Genomic DNA, 19,483 nt, shown 5'->3' with positions numbered 1-19,483 from the left:
AAGAATAAATATATATAATAAACTTTAAAATCCAAACATTAAAATTCACTTAGTCATAGAACTCGAGTGATAACCAAGAATTCATTCATCAACGTTCCCCCTTGATATAAGGGTGACAAAACCACATAATGGTGCCACGACAGGGTTGGGGGGGAGGGGAGCTCGCCGAGCCGATCCAAAACACTGAGAAGAATTCAGTTCCGCAGGGTTTTATATAGCCCACGACACGTGACTAATCTTCTAGCAGTCCACGTTTTTCCCGCTCTGAATCCTCGTGATCTGCTCCTCAGTGAAAATTAAAGCTACATTAACCTAAATTATATATATATATATATTTTTTTTTTTTTTTCCTACCCATTAACTATAACTAAATAAAGATTTTAATTAATTCTAGGGCAGCCACACCCCCATGCCATGGGCCCTGAAGCGTGCCCAATTATCATTCTAGTCTGAACATGACACACAAAAAAGAATTGTTCTAAACCTCCCTGTCCTGACTGAATACTACCAGGCCCAGCTGCAGGCTACCAAAGAGATAATGATCACCTCACACATAACCCTTTGCGATTGAAGAATACTACTCCAGTCTGTACTCCTCCTGACTAACTACCCTAACTATATCCCTCCTTCCTATACATATTTCTTGTTTCCCTCATGAATTCCCTATAGCTGACAACAATTCCCCAATTTATTTATTCACCTACTTCTAGCTGTAGCTTTCATCCACACTTGCAGTGGGTATAGAAAAGAATCACCCCTCTTAAAATAATCAAATTTTGTTTCTTTGCAGTCTGAAATGAAGACAGTTTTTGCTTTATCCAGCTGTATTTACTCAGTGCAACGTATAACATCCAAGTGAAAGATAAAACAACATGTCAGAAATTAAAAAAAAAAATGCAAAAACAGAATCACTGAGTCGGAAAAAGGATCAACCCCCCCACCCCTCAAAATAACTTTTAAACTCAATCAGGTGTAGCTAATCACCTTCTCAATGGTACACAAATGCTGGCCATACACTAGCCGAAAAATGATTTGAAAATCTGTCATTTGGTCCGTTCATTCTTTTTTCGACCAGTTAATGGGCACAAATAGAAATCCAGTTTTAACTTTTCAGAGCTGAAAAATCAAAGGAACAGTTTGGAAAATTCTGCCGAAATAACGATAAATTGAAAGGTTAATGTGTTTCTCTCCCTAACTGTTTGCACTAGGCATATGTGACAAAACGAACGAAAAACTGAATAATTTATGGCCATTGAACGATTTATCGATCAAAACTACATGATGGCAAAATTGTTTGCTCTCACGGCCGAGTGTTCGGTATTCGAAAACTAGTTTGAATGATTTTTTGGCTAGTGTATGGCCATCTGACTTTCAACTGTGATCAGGTGTGGTCATTTTGATAAGCTCAGCATGAAAATAGCTATCCTGGAGCAATTCAATCCCTGGTAGTGCAACTGAAGCAAACTCTAAACTATGGGTGTCAAGGCACTGTCAAAAGATCTCCGGGATACATTTGTGGACAGGAAACAATTCAGGAGATGGATACAAAACTATTTCAAAGGCTTTACCAATACCTAGAAGCACAGTGAAGTCTATTATTAGGAAGTGGAAGGTATTTGGTACAACAAAGACCCTCCTTGGATCAGAACGTCAATCCAAACTGCATGAATGAGATAGGAGAACACTGGTCAGAGAGGCTACCAAGAGGCCTACAGCAACTCTGAAGCAGTTGCAGAAATTTATGACAAAGAGTGATCATTGTGTGCATGATACAACAATATCACTAATTCTCCACAAATGTGGCTTGTATGGGAGGGTTGCAGGAAAAAAGCCACTCCTCAAGAAAGGCCACATGCAGTCACGACTGGGCTTAGACAAAACGCACCTTGAAGATTCTGAGACCACATGGAAAAAGGTGGTCAGATGAGGCTAAAATTGAATTATCTGGCCTCAACACCAAATGCTATGTCTGACTGAAATCCAATACAGCTCACCATCCAAATAACACCATTCCTACAGTAAAGCATGGAGGTGGTAATATCCTGTTATGGATGTGTTTCTCTGCAGCAGGGACTGGAGCACTTGTCAGGATAGAAAGAAAAATGGATGGGGAAAAATAGGATCAAATTCTTGAGGAAACTCTTCTGCCCTCTGCCAGAAAGTTGTCGATGAGAAGAAGGTTTACTTTCCCACATGACAATGACCCAAAGCACACGGCAAAAATGACCACACAGTGATTGAAGGAGAAATAGGTGAATGTCCTTGCATGGCCTAGTCAGAGCCCAGACTTAAAACTAAAAATAATTACTTGAAGACTACAGTCCACAAACAGTCACCATCAAATTTAACTGAACTTGAGCAGTTCTGCAAAGAAGTGTGGGCAAATACTGCAAAGTCTGTGCGAAGTTAGCACAGACAATACCCAACAGAATAAAGGCTGTAATTAAAGCAAAAGGTGGTTAAACAAAATACTGACACAATGGGGTGATCCTTTTTCCAACTCAGTGATTCTGTTTTGAATTTTTTATATTTTTTTCTGACATGTTGGTATCTTTCACTTTGATGTATATACAGCTCGATAAAACCAAAAAAACTGTCTGTCTTCATATCAGGCTGCAAAGCAACAAGATTATATTAAAAGGGGGTAATTCTTTTCTATACCCACCATATATTGCTGTCATATGGGCAGCACAGTGGCTAAGTGGGCACCACAGTGGCTAAGTGGTTAGCACTTCTGCCTAGCAGCAATAGGGTCGCTGGTTCAAATCTCAGCCACAACACTACCTGCCTGGAGTTTGCATATTCTCCCTGTTCCTTCGTGGGTTTCCTCCGGGTCCTTAGATTTTCTCTCACCCTCCAAAGACATGCTGGTAGGTTAATTGACTCCTGTTTAAATTGGCCCTAGTATTTGTATGTACAGTATAGTGAGTTGGAGACCTTAGATTGAATGCTCCTTGGGGGCAGGGACTGATTTGAATGTATAATGTAAAGTGCTGCATAAAATTGATGGTGCTATACAAGTACCTGTAATAAATAAAATAAATTAATTTGGATTTAAAGGTATAACGCAACAGAAATGTTCTTAGTTTACCTTTACTTGTTTGCAGGGATATTAACTGATTGAAAATACTTTAAAGCGGTTGGATACTCACAAAAAAAACCCCTGCAGGACAAAGGCATAATGAGCTAGTATGCATCGCATACTAGCTCATTATAAAATACTTACCTTAGAACGAAGCCCCGACACGGTCACCCGGACACCGCTGAGGGAGCTGTCATGTTCCCTCAGCGTCTCTTCCGGGTTCGGCACTGTGAGTGGCATGCGCGCTGGAGTTCACTTTCCAGGCAAGGAGCCGGCAAGAAGCTCTGAAGGTCCACCATGCAGGGCGAATATCTCCTAAACCATGGAGGTTTAGGAGATGTTAATTTTACCTACAGGTAAGCCTTATTATAGGCTTACCTGTAGGTAAAAGTTAAAAAGCTGACTATACTACTGCTTTAGGTGTGTTTATATACAGTAATCATATTGTATTTGCCTTTTGCAAGCGAACAGCATAATACGATGGGGATCCTTTCATGTCCAATATAGCAATACATCCAAAGAATTAGAGCACAAACCTTGCAAAGCAACTTACTTTTGTCAAGCAGCAATGATTTATAGGGTCTATAAACAGGGCCGGCCTTAGGTGTTCAGGCGCCCTGTGCGAGCTAATCCTGTGGCGCCACCCCGCGCACGCATTTTCTTGCACCTTTTTTGCACTTTGTTTGACTTTTCTTTTTTATGATCACTACTAACTTAGCCCCCCTTACATCAGAGACCCCCCACACAGAGCCCACCTTACATCGGAGACCCCCACACAAAACCCCCCTTAATTTAGAGCCCCCCCTACATCAGAGAGCCCCCTTACATCAGAGAGCCCCCTTTACATCAGAGACCCCCCACACAGAGCCCCCCTCACATCAGAGACCCCCCCACACAGAGACCCCCCACACAGAGCCCCCCCCACACAGAGCCCCCCTCACATCAGATACCCCCCCACACAAAGCCTGTCTCACATCAGAGACCCCCCCGTCTCACATCAGAGAAGGGGCGGGAGGAGGAGGAGCTGATGATCTCTCCTCTGGCATCCCTGCAGGGAGGAGGGATCTGTCAGCGTGGATAGGAGGCTGAGCTGTGTCTGATCTTCTGCGAGCTGTGATGGCCGCTCGGCGCCCCTGTTGCCCATGGCACCCTGTGCGGCCGCACAGCTCGCACACCTCAAAGGCCGGCCCTGTCTATAAACACTATAGAATTTAACTACATTTATTTGATCCTTGCAGTCTAGTAAATATACCATTGAAAGTGTTTTGTTATAGTTCGATAAGTGTAAAAAATACCTTTTGACCCTGCCAGAAATCTTTTGAGCTGATAACTTCTTGTTGTGTTTTCTGTCCCTGCAGCATTACTACCAATAAGATTACTTCCAGCTATCTCTGGATCACAGAACTCCCTCCATGGTATAGAGAAGAGAAAAGGGAGAGGTACCCTGTAGTCCTGTCCTAGTGTAACAATGCTGCTACTCCATAGATACAGTATGGTGTTCTCACTCTAGGACAGAAAGTGTGTTCCTGCAGGATATCCAGATGAATGTAAAGGAGGAAAAGCTTCAAGAAAGAAACCTATTGTAGCCAGCACATCTAAGGACTGCTAGAAGCAAAATCTAGCATTTTTGTTCTTGGATTTAGATACACATTAAAAAAGAAGGAATTTTAGTTACAAATATAAGTTACAGAAGAGGCACTTTAATTGCTAATTAATTATTAAATCCTTTTACTTTTGCAGTGCAGTTAGCATGAAAATAACCTCATCATTTTCTTTGCTTCATAAACAAGTTTTTTATTACTTTTTCCCATCAGGCTCGAACTGTGTGCAAGAAGAAGAGGAGCAAATTGTTGAGAGTGATATTCCCTGGCTTAGGCAGTGCCCTAATGAAATGTGTCATGATGAGACCCCTCTAGACCAAACCCCAGACCCAAGCCTGCCTCCCAGCCACCCTGACACCCCCCCAGCCCTTTCGTGCTGCCATTTGCGAGATGGGACTCCATGCCCCCCTATCCAGGAAGAGGATATTCCTTCTGTGGAAACCCCCACACATGTGCCAGACCACTCAGAGGAACAAAGGCCCATTGAATCCACCCTGGAAAAAGGACTAAATAACTCTTCTCCCAGCATAGAGTGCGTGGAAGAACCTGTGGATGCAGGGGGGACACAAGAGTCCCCCCTTAAATCACGTATGCAAAGGGTAAGACTTTAATTGGAAAGCAATCAGTTTAATCTTTTCTCCTTTGTGTCGATTCTTTGTCCAGATTCCTAATTTTGATATCCGTTATCTTCCTCTTTCAGGATGCTGATCCTCTTGTGGTGGCTGCCGTGCTGTTTCTCGATGTTTCGCTTGCATTCCTCATCTCGTATTTTTTGACATGAGATGAAAAAGTGTTCCTTTTTAACTCTCTCACACTGTCTCTTCTATCTGTCTCTCCTTCTCTACCTCTTTACCCCTAATGTTTACATAAAAAGGGCTTTACTCTCTCCTTCTTCCTCTTGTCTCTCATTGTCTCCCTTGGTCTTGCACAGTCACACCCTCCCCATCTCCTTCTTTTTGCTGGCTGCACACTTTACAGTCTGTCATAATTCTGTTGCTCCTTTAGATCCATCTTTTAATTGGGCGTTAAAATAAAGTTGCACATTGTGCAGAGCTAGATGATCAGGCTAAATAAACAGACTGTGGTGTAGTTCATGCAGCATGATCGGCCGATGAATGCACAAGATGCCAATGCTCATCATGCAATGTAATGTTCAATCCTTCTCTAGCAGATTTTCATTGTGCAGGATAAGGCCGCACAGGTTGCAAGGGCTCTGACTGACATCGCCAAATTGGCCATTGAAAATTTTACTTGTGTAGCCAGATTTATTATTAGCAGATTCATCATCCCAAATATAGAAATAAATGGACAATGACTGTTGAAAATCCATTACCATTTTTTATTCCTATACTGAACATTTTCCATTATCATATGGTCTAAATCATATCATATTTCTCTCTTTTTCTTCTCAGTATTGGGTATGCTTTTAAAGAATGTGATGATCCAGCTCAGTATATTTGCAAGATTTATTTTCCATTGCAGTATAATTTTCAACCTAAATCCATCTTTCCTATAGCCTCAAAACTGCCCCTCTCATGGATATGCTGTAACTTTTCCTGCATCACCCCCTTTCCCAACTCTTATCCAGTGCTTCCCTGCCTTATCATGTTCTCTGCCCCTTAATGACTTTGCACATTTTGCTTCCTGTCAAGATGCCTGAACCCTTGCTTTAATCTATTGCCTGATTTTATCCTTGAATTGCCTTGTGCCCTGTTGCCTCATGCTATATGCCCCTTTTTTCAAAGCATGCACTTCACTCCTATTTTGTAGCAGTATTTTGCCTTTGAATGAACCTGAAAGATGCAAAAAAAAGTGATTTTAAAAAAGCTAAAATAAAACCTTTCAAAAATGAAAATGGTTGAAATCAGAAAATTATTTCATTTAAAATGTGCACACTTGTTGTGAGGCTTTATAGGGAATGCTTGTGGAAATGTCCGGAGCAAAACCTATTCATCTTTTCTCCCATTTGATCAGTCTTGCTAAAGACACATGTAATACATTCCTTCAAATTGTACCTCACAGGGTTTTACTTTTTCCCTTTCCAAAAATAAACTAAATTTTCACTAAAGTATGACCTAAGCTATGAACAGGTACAGTGCCTTGCGAAAGTATTCGGCCCCCTTGAACTTTTCGACCTTTTGCCACATTTCAGGCTTCAAAAATAAAGATATAAAACTGTAATTTTTTGTGAAGAATCAACAACAAGTGGGACACAATCATAAAGTGGAACTAAATTTATTGGATATTTCGGCCCACTTGAACTTTTCGACCTTTTGCCACAATTCAGGCTTCAAAACATAAAGATATAAAACTGTAATTTTTGTGAAGAATCAACAAGTGGGACACAATCATAAAGTGGAACGAAATTTATTGGATATTTCAAACTTTGTTAACAAATAAAAAACTGAAAAATTGGGCGTGCAAACTTATTCAGCCCCTTTACTTTCAGTGCAGCAAACTCTCTCCAGAAGTTCAGTGAGGATCTCTGAATGATCCAATGTTGACCTAAATGACTAATGATGATAAATAGAATCCACCTGTGTGTAATCAAGTCTCCGTATAAATGCACCTGCACTGTGATAGTCTCAGAGGTCCATTTAAAGCGCAGAGAGCATCATGAAGAACAAGGAACACACCAGGCAGGTCCGAGATACTGTTGTGGAGAAGTTTAAAGCCAGATTTGGATAAAAAAAGATCTCCCAAGCTTTAAACATTCCAAGGGATCACTGTGCAAGCGATAATATTGAAATGGAAGGAGTATCAGACCACTGCAAATCTACAAAGACCTGGCCGTCCCTCTAAACTTTCAGCTCATACAAGGAGAAGACTGATCAGAGATGCAGCCCAGAGGCCCATGATCACTCTGGATGAACTGCAGAGATCTACAGCTGAGGTGGGAGACTCTGTCCATAGGACAACAATCAGTCATATTGCACAAATCTGGCCTTTATGGAAGAGTGGCAAGAAGAAAGCCATTTCTTAAAGATATCCATAAAAAGTGTCGTTTAAAGTTTGCCACAAGCCACCTGGGGAAGAAGGTGCTCTGGTCAGATGAAACCAAAATCAAACTTTTTGGCAACAATGCAAAACGTTATGTTTGGCGTAAAAGCAACACAGCTCATCACCCTGAACACACCATCCCCACTGTCAAACATGGTGTTGGCAGCATCATGGTTTGGGCCTGCTTTTCTTCAGCAGGGACAGGGAAGATGGTTAAAATGTATGGGAAGATGGATGGAGCCAAATACAGGACCATTCTGGAAGAAAACCTGATGGAGTCTGCAAAAGACCTGAGACTGGGACGGAGATTTGTCTTCCAACAAGACAATGATCCAAAACATAAAGCAAAATCTACAATGGAATGGTTCACAAATAAACATATCCAGGTGTTAGAATGGCCAAGTCAAAGTCCAGACCTGGATCCAATCGAGAATCTGTGGAAAGAACTGAAAACTGCTGTTCACAAACACTCTCCATCCAACCACACTGAGCTCGAGCTGTTGCAAGGAGGAATGGGCAAAAATTTCAGTCTCTCGATGTGCAAAACTGATAGAGACATACCCCAAGCGACTTACAGCTGTAATCGCAGCAAACGGTGGCGCTACAAAGTATTAACTTAAGGGGGCTGAATAATTTTGCACGCCCAATTTTTCAGTTTTTTATTTGTTAAAGAAGTTTGAAATATCCAATAAATTTCGTTCCACTTTATGATTGTGTCCCACTTGTTGTTGATTCTTCACAAAAAATTACAGTTTTATATCTTTATGTTTGAAGCCTGAAATGTGGCAAAAGGTTGAAAAGTTCAAGGGGGCCGAATACTTTCACAAGGCACTGTAAATGTTTTCTAGAAATATAAAATGCAGTTAGCGTTCCATGCCCAGCAAAACCCCTAAAAGTGCCTACAATATGGCATTGCTCATCCTGCTACACCCTTCCTTTTCCCACTACATCCAATATCCTTTCTCCTGGACTGATGTGTACATGTGAATTCTCCAAGTTAATGACAACCCAGACTTTAACATTTAGAGGTGCACAGGAAAGATCCTCTTCTGCCAATGCTTCCATATATCAACTGGCCCTGTTTCCTTATAAAAGTTATCACTTCAAGAGCAAAACCAACCAATAATGACACTGTCACTCCATAATAGCACTGATAATGTCACCTAGGGCAATCTCTCACATGACATGCTTTCTTCAACAGGTCTCTCCCCATTTCTAAAAGGGTACGTTTTTATGAAGAAACTTATAACATAGCAATCTCTCTAGCAGGATGGTCCCTCACATTGCAATTTCTTAGTTTATCAGGGTACTCTCTAACAAGACAGTCTGACAAATTTGCCTCTCTCTCCAGCTCTATATTTTTCTCAACCTTATAGGTTGCCAAGTACAGGGTAAGCAGCCACCACTCTTCAAAGCAGTAAGGAACCTGAGACCCCCTACCCAGGCCCTGTGACTCAAGGTTAATGTTTATTATCCACAATCTCCTCCAAATTGCTGACCACTCACAACAGCCCCCAGACTGATCATAACCCTTCAACCCCCTTTAAACTGCTGACCACATACAGTACTCCCCCAGAATATCGACAGTCCTTCAACTCACAACTCTTCCAAACTGAAGACCACCCATGATATTACCCCCAGACAAATGACTATTCACAATTTACACCTACCAGATGAAAAACCTATGATCATAAAATCCAAATTCCCTCTTAAATTGATGAGCGCTGATGATTCCCCCTAAACTGATGACAGCCCCCTACCTGCAAACTGTCCCAACACCTTTGACTCCAGCATGATGTTTATCCAGAAGCTCTTCCAAACTACTGACTACTCACAACACCCCTCAGAATGATCATAACCCTTCACCTCCCAGTCCTCCCCAATTTGCTGACCACACACAGTACTTCCCCAGAACTATTACAGTCCTTCAACCCACAACCTTTCCAGACTGAAGACGAACTACAATATCACTCCCAGACAAATGACTATACCCAACGTTCGTCTACCAGAAGAAAAACCTATGATCACCCCTCCCAATTTCCCTCTCAAATTTGTAAGCAAATATAATTCCCCCTACACTGATGGCAACCACCTACCTGCAAACTGTCCCTTGTCAAATGTTCTAGTAGTGAAACCATGGAATGTGATGTGTTTTGTCAGTGCTGCATTCTGACATTGACAGCTAATGAGTCACACTGATGTGTTATGTCTTAGTGAACATATTAGGCAATTTTTTTTCTACTACATTTACTCAGTATACCATCAAGTAAACAGCTAATTTCTTCCACACACATAAATGAATATGGGTTTTTCTCTTTATACTTTTACTTTTTTCTTTTTACATTGTTTGGTGGGTGCCCACGCCAATGTTTTTGTGCATGGTATTTTACTGAAAAAGTGTGCTGGGCATGACAGTAAAGGTCAAAAATGAGGCTTATAAAATAAAAATAAAGAAAATTGGCGCTAATTCATAAAGTGCAAAAGAATAATGTATCCATAAAAATATACTGTGAAGCAGATCCTAAATAATGTATAAATAATCAGAACAAACAAAAAGGTGCTCCAAGAACAAAATATGAAACGATCAATTACAATATAGTGAATAATGCTCCTCAAATCAGTGAATATGCTATTGAATAAAAACGTCCAAAACAATAAGGTGGATGTGAAAAGCCCAAATAATGTTAATCTAAGTGAAATAACATCACAGGATGCAAGTATCAATCCGTATAAAAAACAATCCAATAAAGTGACTTCTAAAGCAAATACAAATCTTCAGTGATATAATTGATAAACATAAAGCGTGACTCCTATATCCAAAAAATGTGTTCAGGGGCCGCTCACCTTACTGCACACTCAAATGAGCGTGTTAGAGGATTTCCTCCGATCAGAGTACTCCAAGACTCCCTCAGATGCAACACCTTAACTTTGGGATAGATGGTAAATCTCCAACAAAGCATCCTTGATCTCCTGGTGATGTTGGTCCTCAAGTCTTACCGATAGACAGGGATGCGATCTCATAGGGATGAAAGGAAGACCATCATGGTGCAGTATGTCCAGAAAAAATATCTGTAATATGTGGTAAAACACTTACATAAAAACGAGCAAAACAAACGCTGACCGCCAACAGCGGTAAAAGTACAACTTCCGGTCACGGAAGTGACATCACCCGGCTCCTCCCAACGCGTTGCGTCACTCACACGTGACTTTCTCAAGGGGTAGCTATCCCTTGAGAAAGTCACGTGTGAGTGACGCAATGTGTCGGGAGGAGCCGGTGACGTCACTTCTTATCGACGGCCGTGACCGGAAGTTGTACTTTTACCGCTGTTGGCGGTCAGCATTTGTTTTGCTCGTTTTTATGTAAGTGTTTTACCACATATTAAAGATATTTTTCTGGACATACTGCACCATGATGGTCTTCATTTCATCCCTATGAGATTGCATCCCTTTCTATCGGTAAGAATTGAGGACCAACATCACCAGGAGATCAAGGACGCTTTGTTGGAGATTTACCATCTATCCCAAAGTTAAGGTGTTGCATCTGAGGGAGTCTTGGAGTACTCTGATCGGAGGAAATCCTCTAACACGCTCATTTGAATGTGCAGTAAGGTGAGCGGCCACTGCACACATTTTTTGGATATAGGAGTCACGCTTTATGTTTATCAATTATATCACTGAAGATTTGTTTTTGCTTTAGAAGTCACTTTATTGGATTGTTTTTTATACGGATTGATACTTGCATCCTGTGATGTTATTTCACTTATATTGACATTTTTTGGGCTTTTCACATCCACCTTATTGTTTTGGACGTTTTTATTCAGTAGCATATTCACTGATTTGAGGAGCATTATTCACTATATTGTAATTGATCGTTTCATATTTTGTTCTTGGAGCACCTTTTTGTTTGTTCTGATTTTTTATACATTATTTAGGATCTGCTTCACAGTATATTTTTACGGATACATTATTCTTTTGCACTTTATGAATTAGCGTTGATTTTTCTTTATTTTTATTATATATTATACGGTGGGGACACCGAATAGAATTGGCTGCTTTTTCCAATATATTCTATTCCACTGTCATTATTTTCAGTTTCTACATTATTCTCACTTTATTTATTGGCTTTCCTTTAGTCCTACCCCTCAGGTAGCGCATTGGTCCTCTCGCTTACTTCAAAAAATGAGGCTTAAAGCACCTCAAAGCAACTACAGCATATCGCTCTGGGCTCAGTGTTCATACTCATCATCAACTTCCCAAGCAACATCTCACTTAGTCTATCTTGTTCACCTTAAGTACATTCTTATGATGAACCTTTTTTTTTTTCTTCAGGGTGGCTAATAAACAACCATGCTTCTTTTCAGGACTGAACAAGAAACTACTTAGATCTAGTCAACCTCCCAAAGAAGGTAGGCAAAAACACAAAGCTTGGAATATGAAAATACTATCATACTGACACAACTACCTCTTTTAAGTGCATTAATATATTAAATTATTTATTTTATTTATCCAATTATAGTTTATCTATCAAACTACAACCATAATTTCAAATTAAACAAGGGGAGCACATGTGTGGCACAGAAAAGTATGGATGGATAATCATGACGCTTTCACAGTCAGGTGATCCACTTCTAGTCTCACATTAGCTACAGGAAAGTATCAGCCAGGCCCTGACACTCTGAAGTCCAGCAGCTATAGAAGTCATCGGGAACATAAAGTTTGTCCTTGTTTAGCCTTACTGCCTATGGGGACATTTTGATGGACAGAATTTTCAGATCTGTGTTGTTTTTCAAATAATGTGCTCCCAGGGGGAAAAAAGCATACTTTTAAGTTCTGAGATGAAAATAATATTGGTCTCCAGCCCCTGTAATGGACCATCAACAGCCTGCAGATGTTTAGAGACTTATATACAATGAGCACCCCCCCCCCCCCCAAAAAAAAACACCTGTCATTACAACGTACAGTGGCACTCATAGAAATAGGTCTGCAACAGATGTGGGGCTTTCCTTTTAGACAGATAGTCCAAAAACATGAAATCATGCAGTCATTTAGAGACCCCAAGGACAGTCCTCAATATCTACATCAGCTTGGTCTGCCTCATTTGCTTAAACGGTTTTCACCAGCTTCACCAACCGTCATTTCTATGTCACTGGGAATGGCCTTAGCCAAGCTAGCTAATAAGGCACAATTTACAAAATCAATCACTTCCTTTTATGCACTCATCCATTTGACCCCATGGAGGAAGAACCTTCTGTTGGTGCTTTAAGCTGCTTGACCCACATGCTCCCTTGAGTGCTGACTGATCTACACCCATGAATTTGCAACAAACAAATTCAAATGTTCTCTTGTCTCTTTTCTAAATATTTCTTCTTTTCCTCTTGTTATCCTAGTATGGCAATGGAGCTTCCTCAAATAATGTTACTTCATACTTGCCAACAGTCCCAGGCTTTTTAGACCAGCTGCAGTTAATGTCACTGTCATTTCAGCTAAATGTACTGGAGCTCCAATTCGGTCAGCATGGGAGTCATACGGGGGTAATGCTTTAGATCTTCCCTATTCTCTGAGTTTGAAAATCTCCCCAGGCAGCTGGAGTTGGTGGAATTAAAAAATGTAAAACTTGTCCAGGGATACTGAACCCCCAGGTGTAAAAACTGGGGGATCTGACTTCCTAAATGTAAACGTACCAAACGGCCACCTGGGGCCGGGGAGACTAGGCAACCTAAATACCAGTGCACACAATGGAGAAAATAGGGATTAAAGACAATCACCTGAGAACTGGCTGCAAGAAAATGGCTCAACTCTGGTTATTCAACTTCAAAAAGAAACTTTATTGGTAGTGCAATCAAAGACAATGAAAAAATCACATGCTAAAAATGTAGCAAACGGTGAAGACCAGTGGACCTGCTTTGGCAGCAAATCACACAAGCTCACACATATGCACACACATCAAAGGGCCCCATCCATCCATCCATCCACAGCCACTAACACCCAGTCCCTGTAAATGCAAAAACATATCCCAGTTTAAAACCGGATAATGAAGCTAATAGGGCATGAACTGGTGGTGCAATTTGATGCCTGTAAACGAATCCCTCAAATAATGCAGACCAGGGACAGTATCCTCATCAATTCAAGGCATACATTACAGCACTGTCCTTGGTCCGCATTATTTGAGGGATTCGGTTACAGGTATCATATTGCACCACCAGTTCATGCCCTATTAGCTTCATTATCCGGTTTTAAACTGGGATATGTTTTTGCATTTACAGGGACTGGGTGTTAGTGGCTGTGGATGGATGGGGCCCTTTGATGCGTGTGCATATGTGTGAGCTTGTGTGATTTGCTGCCACAGCAGGTCCACTGGTCTTAATCATTTGCTACATTTTTAGCATGTGATTTTTTCATTGCCAGCTGGAGTTGGTGAGCAGGCTGCCTTCTTCTTTGTTTTAAACTGACCACATAAAGCACAAAAACTGATATGTGTTAGCATGGTCAGTTTTCATCCTTTGACTGGCCATTAAGGGGTATAGGACACTGTGCAGACACACAGCATGCTTGTATTGGGTAGTTTGTCCAGCCACCACACTCCCCAACCAATCACAGCCTGCCTCTGGCATACACCCCCTTCCAATCACAGCCCATCTCTTGAACATGCCCCTTGCACAAGCACAGCCTGTATTGTGTCTCAGGCTGAACAGGCTGTGGAATACAGGCACACTGAGCTTCTTCTGATGTCGCTGTCAATCACCACTATGGAGGAAGAGGAGAGGTGTAGCTTTGACGCTGGGTTCCTCTTGCACTGCAGCACTGTTCACAGCTGAGCTGCATGTAATATTGTACTTCCAAATGGCAGGGTGCATGTAGCGAGGACTCCTTTAGGGCTCCTTAGGTCCCAGCAGTCACAGGGGGAACTAACATTATAGAAGTCTGATAGCATGGCCAGAGGAGAGTTTGGGGAGAAAGCTCAGAGTAGAAAAAAAAAGAAAAACAGCAGGTGCATGTATGTTCGGCTATTAGCATCTTGTTGATAAAAAAATAATTTACTTTAATATCATATCACTTTAAGGTAAATTGATCGCACTTTCTGAATGTAGCACAGCTGCAGTTTGCTGGCATGCATTAGTAATTACTGACTGCTTTCACTCGTTGTCTGGAATCGTTCTTTAAAAAAAGAATCCATTTTTTGGAACTTAGGTAAATGACCTTACTATTTCAAGGAATCAATAACATCCAAAGTGTTTGCACTAATGGAGACAATATGCAAAGGATGGATTAGTAGTTTTTGGCACATTTGCAGCACGTTGAAGTCTTGATGCAGAAGTATTATATTTTGGCACTCATAATTCTGACACCCAATAAGTATGGTCATTTAACCCAGTGTTTCTCAACTCCGGTCCTCAGGGCACACTAAAAGGCCAGATCTTAAGTATTACCTTGGGGAGATGCAGACTAGAATACTGCAATCACTGAGCAGCAAATTATATCACCTGGGATGTATTTCAGTTTTCTTGCAAACCTGGCCTGTTAGTGTGCCCTGAGGACCCCGAAGTTGAGAAACACTGATTTATCATTAGTGTACAGTATATCATTGGTTGTTTTTTTTTTTATTTATTTATGTTTTTAGTACAAAAATTAAAAATGCCATACCCTATATCATGTTTATTTGGAAATTTAAAATCACTTCCTGTCCAAGTGACACAACACGGAATGAGTTGAAATCTTTCCAAACTAAAGGGGAAATTACCATTTGGGCAGTAGCGTCCTCATTGTAAAATTTCCCCTGACCTCCTGTTCCACTGATAACCTTGACTTTTTTTTTTATCAATTTCCCAATACATTTTTTTCTGGCAACCAGGGTCACCAAAACAAATAGAGAGTGGGAACAAAGACAGCAACAAAAACCTGCATAGGGTACAGCAAAAAAGTAAGTACTCTACTTCATTCAGGAAGGAAAATGGTACATGAAAAGAGGTGACGACAAATGGCTCTTAATTCAAAGCTGCTTTATTTGGTTGTTGGATCCAAAAAACATTTGTGGGATGTAGGTGTATCACCCTACAGGTAGGTGCTAGGTAAATACATAGTGGGCCTTGTCTGCCTAACAGCAGGGCCGTGTTTCTTTTTGCTAGGTATGTTGTCATGGTTTCCAAGTGTGTCTCCTGAGAGGGGAGTCTCCCCACTGGCGTTATTAGTGGTTTCTGATAGGGCAGTTGAGGAAACCCAATCAGGGGGCACATCCAGGCTTGTAACTACCCCAGAAGGCAGAATATGCTGCAAAGGATTCTGAGAGTGGGTATAAGTTTGGGGGAAGTGCGTGACACAGTGTCTTTGGCGGGAGCAGAGTCCTAGGAGGGAGAGAACGGCTGTCTCTCCTCCTGTCTGAGGAAGTGGATGTCTCGGGGTGTCGCCTGAGAATCCAGAGAGAGAGTGCTGAGTTGAGCTGAGGGGATCCGGTGTGCCGAGAACCAGTGGAGAGCGAGAGGGGTCCAGTCCCAGGAAAGCCTACACAGGTCGTGAGTACTGAGGATTGCCCCTGGGGGTCTGCCTGAAGAGTTAGAGGAGACTGCTCCGGAGAAGGTTCTGGGATCCAGTGTCAGCTAGCTGTAAAGGGGGTACCTAGGTTGAGGACCCTGAAGTGTAAAGGGGGTACATAGTCAGTGGACCCTGAAGAGCTTAAAGTGTAAAGGGGGCGCCTGCGGTTTGGGCCCTGAATTGTACAGACCACTAGTTGAGAGTTGCAGCTATACAGAAATTCACAGCAAGCTACCTCCAGTCAGTGCCAGGTTTGTGAGAGTGGTCAGAGACTTTGCATTGCAGCAGTGTCAGTAGTTCTATGCTTCACAGTCCTGGATCTTCTGGACCTAGAGTCGAGGATTCAGCACTTCTGTCAAGTTACAGTGTGTTTCAAACGTCAGTGAGCGCTGGCTAGCGACGGCTGGCGTCAAGGCAGCGTTAACAGACATTTTTCCGGATAAAGTCCTAAACTGTATCTAGTTAAGCCTAAAGGAGTATCCCACTCATTCCCTTCTCCCATCCCCTTTATCTACAATAAAACCACAAAACAAAGATGCCGGAGTTGTCAATGTCTCGGTTCTCACAGCCAGGGTTGCAGCTCACATGGGTTGGAGAGGTAACCGGTAACAATTGCAGACCCACATCAGGCCCAATGCCTGGAAAACCTGCTACATAAGCAACATATACCTTTTATCAGAAGAAATAGGTGGGTGATACTTCCTACTGCCAGCATCCCTAACTTAACTGAAACAATTATACAAAACCCCCTTTATAGGACCATTAAAGCAGATATGACAATCGTGTGTATTTCAATAACAGGCTAGTATGCCCAGTTTATTACCAAATATCCACATTATATATAAATACACACACAAAATACTGCATCACTGATAATACATAAACATGGCTAAAAGTATTAAAACCCAATGTGTCCATAATATAGAAAAAATTGTAATATGCCTGTTACGGCTTACGTTTTCATAGAGACATTAGGACAAAACAAATGTGTTTCAGAAAAACTCCTTCTTCAGGGGGTAAAGCAGGCGTATGTCGTGTCTAGGAAGTAATCACATTATTAAGTATATCAATCGCATTATCCAGATGGTACCAATATAGAAAAGAGTAGGACTGCCAACACACTGCTTGTCCACTCCGGACCCAGATGAGGATACATCCCAGGGGCTACCTAGCGTATGAAAGAGAGGGTGAGCTAACAGTGATCCACATCATTTACATGTATCGAACATGAAAGTACTTTGGTGAGAAAGGGGATGTAAAAGATTTATTTTCCATTCACTTTCATTTTTTTTTCTTTCTATGCGTAAATAGATTTTTCACATTCCCTTTCTCACCCAAAGTACTTTCATGTTCCATACACGTGATTGATGTGGATCCCTGTTAGCTCACCCTCTCTGTCATACACCAGGTAGCCCCAGTGGATATGTGTTGGCCCCTGAGATGTTTTCTCATCAGGGTCCGGGGTGGACAAGCAGTGTGTTGGCAGTCCTACTCTTTTCTATATTGGTACCATCTGGATAATGCGATTGATATCCTTAACAATGTGGCTGCTACCTAGACACGACATACCCCTGCGTTATCCCTTGAAGAAGAGGTTTTTCCAAAACACGTTTGGTTTTGTCCTAAATAATGTCTCTACAAAAATTAAAATGCCATTACACACACATTACAATTTTTTTTATATATTATGGACACATGGAGTTTTAATACTTTTAGCCATGTTTATGTAATAACGCTGATATGTGTGCATTTGTATACGCTGTGAATCTTTTGTAATATACTTGGCATACTAGCCTTTTATTGAAGTACTCGATTGTCATATCAGACTTAAAAGTCCCATAAAAGGGGTTTTGTATGTGTAGTGCTCTCCTAAGTAGGTGCTAGAGTGAGTGTATATAGTTTTTGGTTTCTCAGCTTAACAGGGAGAGAGCTAGGCTAAATTTTGTGCTGTCTGATTAGCAGAGAGCTGTGATTGATTGGTAGAGTCTGCTCAGTGTATACTGGTGCTGCTTTTGTGTCTTGAAAGCTTCACACTGGTCTAATAGCTATTGAATGTACTGGCCAGTGGGTGGAAACATTGCAGATGAGAGCATGGATGTTTTTTACAGCCCTGGCCAATAAGAAGAGGATGAGTCCCAAGGCATGCTGGGTAACTGTATTTATACCTGAAGAACACATGGGCTCTTTCTCTAGACACAGCACAGGCTGCTATGCTGCCTCAGGTGGTGGACCCAAGGGCCTGAAACACTGAAGCTGCAACCCATGGTTCTTGTGAGAGCTGACTGAGGGAGGATGTCCACAGATCCTATCTGGTACTACTGTGGAAGGCTGCTGTTGGTGCTCCTGGAGCCTTGTGAGTACAAACCCCACATAGGGTATCCCTGGGACTTTTGCTGTTAGATACCCCACTCAGAGCTAGAAGTCAGCTGCTGGGTGCGAGTTAAAGGGGACACTGGCTACTGCCTTGAAGAGACAAAGTTCACTGAGTTCCTTCAGCTACAAAGGGACTATTCTGTAAAGTTGCTGTATCCTACTGATAATCTGCTACACTGTTCTATAGAGAAAGTTGTCCTCATCTGTAAATAGTTAGTTTGGAGTATCCTACTAATTTTCTTCCCCTATCCAAGTTCTCCAAATAAAACACAAAAACAAATCTCCTAGACTGGTCATTGGAGACAACAAGTGGATGAGTGTGTGCATTTAGCTGTGTGAAAATACCCTGTGACTGGCTGTGGATTAATCAGTGGGAGGCTCGGGCACCAATATTTAAGCAGCTCCTGCAAGGGTAGCGCATTTGACTGTTTCATATACCTTTAAACACTGGTCTTTGATTTGTGCCTTGATTGGAGGTTTTGACTAGAGAGCACTTCAAAGTAAACTTGTAGCCAATATATACATCAACATTCAAGTATTATATGTCCTTTACAAGCAGTAAAGGATATTTAGCTGACCTCGGTAGCTGTAGGCACTGTGCCGTAATTCATCCTTAAAACAGAAGCAACCAAAGTATTTAAGTCATCAGTTCCGTGACTGCAGTGACCTATACACACACACAAACACACACAGCTAAGCTATTCAGGGAATGGGAACTTCAAGGATTTCAGTAAACTTTGAGAATGTAGATTTAAATCTGATTTGGTGGTGGGGAAATATAGATGTATTGATAAATGATATATGTTCAAATTAGAGTCATTGCACTAAGATGGGTATCAGGCAAAAAAAATATATTACAGTGCAGAGATTTAAATAAATTAATAAAAGCTGCCCTAATAGC

The 19,483-nt window shown here is 41.4% G+C and overlaps 1 protein-coding gene across 1 annotated transcript in view; it reads left to right on the top strand.

Moving 5' to 3' along the window:
• The window catches only part of JPH4 (junctophilin 4), a 42,652-nt gene extending 36,114 nt beyond the window's left edge, over positions 1-6,538 (top strand). The window contains exons 4-5 of the mRNA XM_082270447.1: positions 4,897-5,282; positions 5,384-6,538. Coding sequence (XP_082126573.1) covers positions 4,897-5,282; positions 5,384-5,464 — 467 coding nt within the window. The 3' untranslated portion in view covers positions 5,465-6,538. The remainder of the gene's footprint in view (positions 1-4,896; positions 5,283-5,383) is intronic.
• Positions 6,539-19,483: the final 12,945 nt, after the last annotated feature.

Source organism: Pelophylax lessonae (genome assembly GCF_965119305.1).
Source record: "Pelophylax lessonae genome assembly, chromosome: 1".
NCBI classification, from domain to species: Eukaryota; Metazoa; Chordata; class Amphibia; order Anura; family Ranidae; genus Pelophylax; species Pelophylax lessonae.
This window is presented reverse-complemented; position numbering and strand designations above follow the sequence as displayed.